Raw genomic sequence first — 12221 nt, 5'->3', positions numbered from 1 at the left:
TTCTGCCTGCTCTATTTTATTACAACACACCCTGTAAATAAAGGGATGTGTCTTCATATAGGTTTGTCTTTTCAAGTGTTTATCCCTTTTCAAAACTTAATGTAACTTTTACAAGCATTTATTAAAAAGTTTGGGGAAGAAGCAGCCTTCTTATCTCTGATCCACTGACTCACAGAGGCTGCTTTGCTAACAGGAGCTTTGCTGCAAAAGCCTGTTGTTTCAAATTGTATAGGGTTACCATATTTTGAGTGTCCAAAAAGAGGCCCCGCCCATTCCCCCGCCCCAACTCCACCCCTTCCCCAAAGTCCCCGCCCCAACTCCGCCCCCTCCCCTGCTTCCCGCGAACATTTGATTCGCGGGAAGCCTGAAGCAGGCAGCAGGTAAGCTGGGGGGGAGATTGGGGGGAGGAGGCGCGGCCCAGTCTGGCCCCCCCAACCAAGCGGCTTCCTCCGGCGGCCGGCCCCGGCCCTGGCCCCAGCGTCTCCAGCCTGGCTCGGCTCCTGGGGTGCCGGCCCCAGGCCAGCCCCCGGCCGAGCACCCCTGGCCCGGCCCCGGCCTCCGGCCCAGCCCCAGCCCCCAACCCAGCACCTCCGGCCCGGGCCCTGGCCCAGCACTGCCGGCCCCGGTCCAGCACAGTACCCCCGGGCCAGCCCCCAGCCGAGCACCCCCAGCCCAGCACCGCTGGCCCCGGCCCGGCCCCCGGCCCAGCACCCAGCGGCGCTGGCCCCTCCCTATTTTCCCGGACATGTTCGGCTTTTTGGGATTTCCCCCCGTACAGGGATTTGAGGCCCAAAAAGCCGGACATGTCCGGGAAAATCCGGACGTATGGTAACCCTAAAACTGTACTTACTAAAAAATAACCCCTGTTAGTCTAAAACCTAGGGGAAAACTTTAAAAAATTGTTTGTTACTAAAAGCTTATGGTTTTAACGGTTATAAAAAAACGTATGTTAAAGGGCTACATGGCGGGAAAAATGCTGGGGGTCTGTTTCTTTAGATAAGAATAAGACAGTTAAAGGGGGAGGGGGAGAGGAGGGGAGGGAAAAGAGGAGGGAGATGGCTCCTGTTTAAAATCTTGAGACTCTAGGATTGGTTCCAGAAAATGAATTCTATGAAGCTGTTGTAGAAAAAACTCTGATTGGTCCAATCCAAAGGTGGTAATAACAAGTCTGAGAGGGTCTGAACCTGGGAACTTGCCTCATTCTACAGGAAGACTTGAAATATAAAAAATGTCTCTCTGTCTCTCATTCTCTCCCTCCCTCTCTTTTTGATTCAACCATGTGCTCTCTATCTTTGCCCTTTGCAAAGGGGTCTCTCTTTTCTCGTCCTGTTCTTTCTTTTAACCTTTCTTTTTTTCTTAACCTACCCTGATACTGAATGCTTTTTTATTCACTTTTTTACCATGTGCTTATTAAACAGGCTCTGCCTTAGTAAATTCCCCCTTTAAACCTAGTTTTCAATATTATTTAACTTTTTCTTAACCCACCCTGATAGTTAATACAACTTTTACATTTATCTCAAAATTTTCTATTCTTTAATAGCCTACCAACCCAAGCCTTTACCATCATCTCTCCTTACTCAAACTCAATAAAAATCTCTATTCTTTCAAACTAGACCTTTCAAAACAAAAATCTTTCTATTTTTTCATAACCTGCCCTTTACAAACCTCTCTCCTTACTCAACCACATCCAATAACCTTTTTTCCCCTTTTTCTCTAAACCTTACCCAAACTTTCTTTTTTATCTTTAAATTCTGTCACACTATTCTTTCAACCTTTTTCTCTCAATGTACCCAAGCACAAACACACACAACACTTCCCCATGTCAAACACACACACACAAATTTTTTCAAAATGGCCAACGGCACCAAACTTTGGTGCCAACGGAAACAGGGTGGGAAGGCGGGATATAAGCCCTAAATGGGGCGTGGAAACCTGTCAAATGCATGGTGATGAATGCTATTGAGTCGTATACTACTCAGGGCTATTCAGTCATTTGTGAAGCTTCCCCCACCTTATCTATAAATCCCATTCTTTTTGAAGCATTGAGTTTTATTTTTAGACTCTCCAGAGAGAAAGGGAATGCATTTTGAACAGAAAGGCAACTTTCAGAAACATAAAAAATTGTTTTGTGCGATAATCTTTAGTGTTTCCAGTTTTTATCAGTATTCTTTTCATCACTGCCATCTAACCCACTCCTTGATGGCAGATGCTTTCAGAACTGTCAAATAAAATGCAGTTTTAATAATCTGGAAAAAAAGACATTTTCTGTTATGGCCAACTGTGCATCCTGCATGATTAATATTCCCAAATCATTTCCTTTTGACATAAGAGAGGAAACCTAGGATTTCCATTCTAGTGACCTAAAACCAAAACGAATACTTGTTGAAAAGTTTTAGTTAGTGCCTTATGTTTCTTTTATACCAAACATATTCTGAAAGCACAATTGCTAGAAGATGAATATTGAAACTACATAAACATCAGTCAAGTTGTCTGTCATCTTTCACTATTCTCCTGGTTTGGTTTTCTACAGTCAGCCAAAGTATGACAGAAGCTATGACCAAGTTCGAAGAAGAATGTGAAGTTGCCTTTTTCTACCAGTTTAATAGCCAATGTTGCTACTGATTTCTCTCAAAGGAGATTATAGCATTCCCAAGCTTGAATCACAAGACCCATTTATTTGTGCATTTCAAAGACAAATGCCAAGTGACAGAGCAACTTGTATTCTAGTGTAAGCTTCTTTAGTTTCACTAGATATTTGAAAACCAAAGTGACTAGCACTCTATTTGCTTATGCTTATAATAGAGATCTGCAACTGCAAGGTTAAGCAGAAAAACTAAAACAAGTTGCCACTTCTGTTAGGGTTACACATAGACTCATAGACTTCAACATCAGAAGGGACTATCATAATCATCTAGTTAGGTCTCCTGCACATTGCAGGACACAGGACCTCACTCACGCACTCCTGTAATAGGCTCATAACCTCTGGCTGAGTTACTGAAGTCCTCAAATCATGATTTAAAGACTTCAAGCTACAGAAAATCCACCATTTATATTAGTTTAAACCTGCAAGTGACCCATGCCCCATGCTGCAGAAGAAGGTGGAAAACCTTGAGGGTCTCTGCCAATCTGATCCAGGGAAAAATTCCTTCCCGACCTCAAATATGGCAATCAGTTAGACTCCGTGCAGGTGGGCAAGATCCTCTGACCAGACATCTGGGAAAGATTTCTCAGAGCCCTCTTCAGTTAGTGTCCCATCACCAGCCATTGGAGATATTTGCTGCTAGCAGTCACAGATCAGCTACATGCCATTTTAGGCAGTCTCATCATAGCATCCCCTCCATAAACTTATTAAGCTTAGTATTGAAGCCAGTTGGGTCTAGATGATTAGAAACCTTTGTCCAATTTCAAGCCTAAATTTGTTGATGGCCAGTTTATATCCATTTGTTCTTGTGCTCACATTGGCACTTAACTTAAATATTCCTGGTATTCATCCCTCTGATGTCCTTATAGAGAGCAGTCATATCTCCCCACAGCTTTCGTTTGGTTAGGCTAAACAAGCCAAGTTCATAAAGTAGGTTTTCCATTCCTTGTATCATCCTAGTAGCCTTTCTCTGCACTTATTCCAGTTTTAATTCATCTTTCTTTAACACGGGAGACCAGAATTGCACACGGTAACCAGATGAGGTCTCACTAGTGCCTTGTATTATGTTACTAATTCTTCCCTATCTCTATTTGAAATACCTTGCCTGATGCATCCTAAGATTGCATTAGCCTTTTTCATGGCCACATCACACTGGTGGCTCATTGTCATCCTGTGATTAATACATCCAGGTCTTTCTCCTCCTCTGTCACTTCCAACTGATGCGTCCCCAACTTATAGCAAAGATTCTTGTTAGTCCCTACATGCATGACCTTGCACTATTAAATTTCATCACATTTCTATTACTCAAGTTTACAAGGTCATCAAGATCTTCTGGTATTATATTCTGGTCCTCATCTGTACTGGCAATACTCCCCAACTTTGTGTCATCCGCAAATGTTATTAGCACACTCCTTTGTGCCAAGGTCAATAATAAAAATGTTAAATAAGATTGGTCTCAAGACCAATCCCTGAGGAACTCCACTAGTAACCTCCCTCTAGTCTGAAGTTCATCTTTCAGTATGACCCATTGTAGTCTCTCCTTTAACCAGTTCCTTTTCCACCTTTCACTTCTCATATTAATCCTCAACTTCTTCAATTTAACTAATAATGTCCCATGTGGAACTGTATCAAATATCTATCTAGATTTCAGTAAGGCAAGAGCTCTGACTTTGCATAGCAGAGGACCTTATTCTAAAGCACTTAGGCCTAGTCCACTCACAGGTTTTTTACTAAAACTACTTTGGTTACGAGTGCAATTTTCTAGTGATATAGTTAAAGCAGTAAAGCCTGCATGTAAACTAGCCCTTCCACCAAATAGTACTATGTGCTGCAAGGAGTTCCAACGATACCATAAGTAAGTGCAGAAGAATTGGGCCCAGGATAGTCAGCAGAGCTTGTGGATTAAATCCTACAGCATCTTGTAATCATGGGTTTCTAGAACCCTCAGATTTTTCTTGAAGGTGTTTATAGTACTTTAAACATATTACAGCATTTTATAATCCATCAATACACACAGATTCAGAGAAGGCAAAACAGAATATAATTTTATTAACCAACATGCAGATAATCCAGAAAACCCAATTTTTCCTGAGACATTCTAGTCCCGCACTCACTCCCCCACTAACAAAGGTCACAGCCCCCCAAAATGTGACCTCAACATACTCCTTCTTGGTGCATGAAACAGACTTTCCCCACAGGGTGAAACTCTTGTGTGTGCTTGATAAAGACCTTTTATGAAACATTCAGTGGGTACATTAAGTTCCAGATTCTCTCTCCTCACTGCTTTCCAAGCCTGCCACTGAGCTTTGAAAAGAATGGAGATAGACAAAAGAAAGGAGTAGCCAATAGGTACTATCCTTCTACAGGCAAGAACCACTTGGAGCCAATGACTCTGTGACACTGCACTCCATAGTCTTCATATTGATATTATTACAATATGATTATGGCATAAATATGATGCATTTTGTACAAGACTGGTCATGTGAGGTGTAATTGGAAAAGTTATGATTTGCTAAATATGATTATCCTATTTGTATGCATGTATCATTTTTGTATCTGCAGTTATGAATATTGACTATGTATCTGTATTTCACATGTAGTCACACCTGGGTGATACCCACTAGGCAAAATGCTTCCAGTCTAGACAGATGGCTGTGAAGGCCTATTCAAGGTAATGGGTCATTAGGAAGAACAAAAAGCCTTAGGAGAAGCTTATCTCCCATTGGGTGAGCCTTCCTGAGAATGCTCCAGACAGCCTGTAAATAATGGCTACTGTGACTCAGCAAGGTATGCAAGGGCATGTGACCAACCCACATGACACAGAACTACATCTTGGATACCAGTGTTTTTCCACAAACTGAGTTCGGAACAAAGGGTTTCCACCATATGCTAAAGCTATATAAGGCAGGGAGTGACACCTTCGCTCCCCACACAAGAAAACTCCTAGAAACACCTAAGAAACAAAAGACTGAACCGGGGGACATGCTGGTCCCAGGCTAAAGGGATTTCTAGCCTGTGTATGAAAACCTGGGACTCCCAAGCTGTAAAGCAAGTGCATCTTGTAAGTTGAGAATCTGCAAGCCTTCTTGTATCATCAGTCAGGGCGAGAGATTGTTAATTCAAATCCTATCATTCTACGATGTTAAGCATAGTTTGAATTTTTGTTTATTTACTAGGTAATCTGCTTTGATCTGTTTGCATATAATCACGTAAATCTATCTTTTGTAGTTAATAAACTTGTTTTTGCTTTATCTAAACCAGTGAGTCTGAATGAAGTTCTTGGAAATCTTAGCTCAAGTGGCAAAGGCTGTTGCATTTCCTCTCCACATTGAGGCGGGCCACATAGCACGGTTCACGGACAATAGGTGGACCGCAATCATTACTGAGTGGTACCCGCGAGAACAAAAAAGACCACCTGGTCAGCCTCCAAGAAGATGGGAAGATGACACTGTTAAACATTTTGGAAGAACGTGGAGAAGAAAGGCAAGAATGCAAGAAGAATGGTGGACGTGTTGTGATCGGCGCAGTCTTAATGACAGCTGAAGATCGATTGATCCAAGTGATCCAGGTGATTGAGGGGGAGGCGAGCTGGATAATAAATTCATACTGGTCAGGGTTTTCACCAGGGCAGGATGGTACAGCTCTGGGGTCCTAGGCTGGGGAAGCTGGTGGTTATTTTGGCTGTAGCCTCTCTATTGTTGGTTCGTGCAGTGGCTGGTCAGCTTGTATGTAACTGCACCTGGGTGTGTCCCTACCTGTGTGAATGCTGGTGGAAGTGTAGGACCAGGAGTGGGTCTGCAGCTTGTCACAGCAACACAGTGTGAGAGGGAGCCCAGGCTGGTGAGTCAGAGGGCTCAGTGGTACCCCAGTTCCAGGTGGCACCTCAGGGAGGAACCCGTCACAGACTCCTCCTGCAGCACTAAAGATTTGAACGTTCTGGTCTCCAGAGGATTGGGAAAATGTGTTTGACTAAACATATTAACAAAAACCCAGTCAGAATTACTTACCCGTTTTTCAACGTGTCTCAGCCAAAGCCGGAATCGCTCATCATCCTTCACCCATTGTGGCAGCTCTTTTTCACCTTGACCTTGAGCTTGTTCTAACTGTTCTTTCAGTTCTTTCAGTACAGAGATCTCTTGCACTAACTGATTGTGCCAGGTCCTTGAAGCCTGCAGGTCTAACTCCAGGTCTAGTGAAGTTCGGATTAGACGCTCTGCACCAAAGGACTTAACCGAAGGCTGGAACAGAAGGGATTTATGATTGGAATAAAAAGTGTCAAACTGTTCCCATCTTGTCCGAATATGTGTGATGACCACTTCCTCCTCAAACACACAATGTTCTGGAGATGAAAGGCAACATCTCTGGTAATGCTGCTTTTGCAAGGTGGCTGCTCACCCAAATTTGCAGTTTCACAGTCTAGCAAAGTCTTATAAGTCAGCTTGCCCATGCTGCAGCTTCCATCAACACTAATGGTATATGAAGTAAGCCAAGGGCTTCTGTACTTAGCTGACAATGGGCTGAAATGAGGAGTATCTTCCTTACACCATTACTCAGAATATAATTTTACTTACACCTCAATTACCAGAATATTGCAGAATGCTGCAAGACAATGTATTAGCATTGGTTTCACACCACTGGATTTTCTCCTGCCCCCAATATCAGGAACATTAGTGTTGAGGAGTGCACAAGGTGAGTATTTCAATCAGACAGTCTGCCTCATGCAAAATGTTTCAGTGGCCTCCTAAGGACAGCAGCCTAATTCCACCCCATTCACATCCTAGTAGAACGTGCACAATGATGTCAGTAATGGGTGTGGAGCTCATTAAGCACTGTTAAATTTCAATAAACATCTGAAAAAGTTATTTTCAATTGCTTACAAATTAGTTATCCCACCAATTCCTTTGGCATGGATATGAGCCAATGAGAGCATATTTTACATGCCACATCTAAAAATTTAGCTATTTTTGAATTCTGTTTGGAAGGAAAATTGTGAGAAATAATTTTTCGAAGTGGGAGTTTTAGTAACTCAAGGGAACAGACATTTGTAACCTTTTGACAGACTAGTAAGAACATTTCAGCCCAAATGGAGAATTTTTTTTTTAACGCTATGAGCACATGAAGACAGGTGGTTTATATCTGAAATTAACCTGAATTATCTTTGCTAACCCCTTTTTAAATAGAATTATCTACTGGTAACTCACAAACCAATGCTTTAAGAACATGATTATTTTCTTGAATGCCAGCTAAGGGAAAAATTTGTAGATGAAGTTTTTACCCGCTTCATTCTGACACTTCGCCTCTCCATAGCATTCCGAACAAAGGGTGGTTTCTTAGACAGTGTTGAACTGTCACTATCACTGCGATTTAGCTGAAAAAGAGACAGAAGTAATTGTTATGAAACAAGCACGCAGTGCAAGGCTATTACGAATGAGCCCACAGAGCTACAGACATTTAAAGAAAGCCATGGACTGAGAATTATCTGAGAAAGTCACATGTAACAGTGCAATGAAACCCACCCGGTGCCCAAATCTCGCTGTTTTCCATGGCCACTGTCCTTTCCTGGCCTCCTCCCCTCTGTTTTTTAATGCTGCTGTTTGGGAAGAGGTTAGAAGATACCATCACTTTCGGTTAGAACTCTGCACAGGTCACAACACAGTCCCCTTCCCCTATTCAACATCAATAACTAGGTCAGACAAGAGACTAGAAAATTAAGATGTAATGAACAATGTTGCATTGGCTGGGAATTAAGTCATTTCCAGCCGTAACTTCTATGAATAAGCAGAGCATAACATTGGAGAAGGATTAAGTATATTTTTTTTCCCTTTTCAAACAAACTATTTCTATATATGAAACTAACTTAGTGTGGCATATGGATACCATGACTTTTTTCAGGTTTTTTTGCAGCACTGTATATATTTGGGGTCAGATTTTTCCTGGAAACGTGGAGCAATAAACCTCTTTCCTTTGTGCTACTTCCACAGCGGCTGGACATGATCATAATCCAAGTTTAGGGACAATTCTCTTCTTGTGTACCTTTGGGCCAAGCATTCAGGAGAGCACATGCAGAAATCCAAGGGCTGGAGGAGCAGGCATGTGCCTCCTGCATGCTAGGGAGCTCCAGGATATGATGCTTCCACTGGGAAGGTGCAGGTTGGCATCACAAGGTTGTACCTATTATGCACAACTGTCATGTTAAATGTTCCATTTGATATGAGCACTAATTTACTGTACTCCAGGATACGCATCTGTAGTAAGGTCTAGGTGCCCCTTGGATGCTGAAACCACTGAGCCCTGGGCCATGTACTTTCTAGTGCCCTGAAACATGGATATTCTTTGCTATGCCTAAATGCCCTGTTGAGTGTTATTTATTATATGGCTCAATGCTCACAGGACGAACAGAAGATACAATTCAAAGGTCGAGACTGTCGTGAAGAGAATTAAGCTCACAGCTAAAGCAAACGTAAAACAGTTTACACCTGTGAGCCTGATTTCATCTGAACTGGATACAGGTTTTTTGAAATACTGTTTTGCTGTACTCAATGTTAGGCAGCCCTTGATGTTCTACTAGAACACCTCAATCCTCAGTTAGACCAGCACATACTTCACAAAAGCAGTTTCCTGACTGTGTTTACTTGTATTCTACACTGGTTGAAGCTAAAGGAGTTATTTATAGTGTATCCTGATCCTCAATCCTGGAACTAATTAATTACGAATAAACATTTAATCAAAGAGGTGGCACTGACATCCTCAATCAGTACACAGATCGTTCAATTAGTGTCACACACAGCACAGTGGAGTCTTTCACGCTCCCTCAATGCTGCTAATTGAAGTTAGTCATCTCTGCTTTCTGATTTCCATCATGACCTTTCATTTTAGAGGAGATAAGCACTAGTCAGACACTTACAGCATCTCTGTCTGATGATAACCCTAATATCCACCTTTAAGCAGCACTAAATGCAGCAAGGCTCCTCTGGTTACAAAAGGGGCCTGAGGATGAAACAAGGTTCTATTCTGAACTGTCACTCCTCACTCTGAGATCTAAGGCAAATTACTTAATCTGTCTATGTATATTCCTCACTTGTAAAATTAATTGCCTACCTTGGTAAGACATTGAGATTCTTGGTTGACATATGCACCATTTTAATTAGTAATTGTTATTTATTTTAACTCTCCCAAATTGACCCAGTTCTAGTTTGACATGTCTCATATTTCTGTCTGAAGCCTTCATTCCAACCAGTGGCAAGTCATGGTCCATGTCAGAGCAATGACTCTGTACCAAATGTTGGCACTAATGCGACTGCTTTTGGCAAGAGGAGGAAGAACCAGGACATGAGATGTGGTGGCAGGCACTTTGGCAGGGGCGTGGTGCCACAAGAATATAGCAGTGTGCTTTAAGTAAAATGTGCAAGCGGTCTGCAGAAATGGAGGACTGGAGATAGCTGATCCAGTTTCTAATGGCAGAGGAATCTCCCTATGCTGAGTGACAGTTCTAGACCAGGACCATAAGTACAGAGCAGTGGGACTACATCACATAGACATGGGATGATCAGCAGTGGGTCCAGAACTTTGGTATGAGGAATGGCACATTTCTGGAACTGCATTCTGGTCCTTCACTGCCAGGATATGAGGCCATACCTGTCCAGAGGTGTGTTGCTCTTGCCCTCTGGAAACTGCCTACCCCAGACTATTACAGATCAGTGGCTAATCAACTTGGTATTGACAAGACAATTGTGCTTTCTGTAATGTCAGTCACTAACATTTGAGCATGGTGTCAAGGGTATCGTGCTACTAAAATGACATCTCCTACAAAAGATGGCAAAGTGAGTTTCTAACCACTTGGTTTATTAAAGAACCTTTGCAGGTACTAATACCACTGTTATGGCCAAGTTCTAATCTGGGTAATTATCTTAATCCTACCTAAATTCATGCTAGCGTTTTAATTATATTAATTCTCTCTACACTCCCTGCCCTAAGCCACTGTATTGTGCTGCTGTGGTACAACTGCTAAAATAGCTGCATTTCAGGAGTGTGTAGTGATTCCACTATCACTTCCCATTGTGAGGTTTACTTAACAGGTGTGAAATGCTCTGTGGTCCTCTGATGTACAATGTCAAGAAAGGGTGCTGTACCTTCAACTTCCACTGAAGTTCAAGGTCATTGAGGATGCTGTATACTCTCCCAGTTCTGACCATCAGTGCAGTGTATTATCAGATGAACTAAAGATACTGTGCAGTCACTAAGGAAAAACATTTACAACAAAGTCTGGGGATGTGGTTTCCTTACCCGGCAGATGTATTGACTCTGTGGTCCTGGTGAAAATGTTTTGGAGCGGATTATGGTGCTACTTCTGACAAACTGAGTTTGCGGTGCGTTAGCTGCTTTCTTCTCTTTTGGACGAACTACAGTAGAAGATTGTGCAAGGCTCTCTGTGTTTGTCTCTTTATCTACCTGAAAGAAACACACTTTAATGAACATAAGAATGGCTATACTGGGTCAGACCAATGATCCATCTAACCCAGTATCCTGTCTTCCAGCAGTGGCAGTGCCAGGTGCTTTACAGAGAATGAACAGAACAAGCCAATCATCAAGTGATCCATTCCTTGTCGTTCAGTCCCAGCATCTGGCAATCAGAGCTTAGGGACATGCAGAGCTTAGAGTTGCATCCCTGACCATCTTGACTAACAGCCACTGAAGGACTTATCCTCTATGAACTTACCTGATTCTTTATTTAACCCAGTTATAGTTTTGGCCTTCAGAACATCCCCTGGCAATGAGTTTCACAGGTTGACTGTATGTTGTGTAAGGAAACACTTCCTTTTGTTTGTTGTAAACCTGCTGTCTATTAATTTCATTGGGTAGCCCTGGTTCTTGTGTTATGTGAAGGGATAAATAACAGTTCCTTATTCACTTTCTCCACACCATTCATGATTTTATAGACCTCTATCACATCGCCCCTTAGTCGTCTCTTTTCCAAGCTGAACAGTTCCAGTTTCTTTAGTCTCTCCTCATATGGAAGCTGTTCCACATCCTTAATCATTTTATGTTATGTTCTTATGTACCTTTTCCATTTCTAATATATCTTTTTTGAGACTGGGTGACCAGAACTAAATGCAGTATTCAAGATGTGGATATATCATGGATTCGTACAGTGGCATTACGATATCTACTATTTTGTTATTTATCCCTGTAACTGCCTCCCCCAGCAACCCATCAATGACAACTGCTTTTGTGTTTCAGCCTGAAATCCCACTTCTACTTTCACACTCTAAGGAGCAGCTTTTCATGAATTAAACTACAATCTAGAGCAGTGCTTCTCAAAGGCGGTCCGCCGCTTGTTCGGGGAAAGCCCCTGGCGGTCCGGGCTGGTTTGTTTACCTGCCGCGTCCGCAGGTTCGGCCGATCGCGGCTCCCACTGGCCGCGGTTCGCCGCTCCAGGCCAATGGGGGCTGCGGGAAGGGTGGCCAGCACATCCCTCATCCAGTGTTGCTTCCTGCAGCCCCCATTGGCCTGGAGCGGCGAACCGCGGCCAGTGGGAGCCGCGATCGGCCGAACCTGCGGACGCGGCAGGTAAACAAACCAG

At 42.8% G+C, this 12221-nt stretch overlaps 1 protein-coding gene across 1 annotated transcript in view; it reads right to left on the bottom strand.

The window, feature by feature from the left end:
* The window catches only part of WWC1 (WW and C2 domain containing 1), a gene marked incomplete at its 5' end in the record, with an annotated part of 67547 nt that overhangs the window by 11612 nt on the left and 43714 nt on the right, over positions 1–12221 (bottom strand). The window contains 3 exon segments of the mRNA XM_034779423.1: positions 6649–6879; positions 7917–8009; positions 10925–11089. Of these exon segments, the coding sequence (XP_034635314.1) occupies positions 6649–6879; positions 7917–8009; positions 10925–11089 (489 nt within the window).

Source organism: Trachemys scripta, chromosome 8, assembly GCF_013100865.1.
Source record: "Trachemys scripta elegans isolate TJP31775 chromosome 8, CAS_Tse_1.0, whole genome shotgun sequence".
NCBI classification, from domain to species: domain Eukaryota; kingdom Metazoa; phylum Chordata; order Testudines; family Emydidae; genus Trachemys; species Trachemys scripta.
This window is presented reverse-complemented; position numbering and strand designations above follow the sequence as displayed.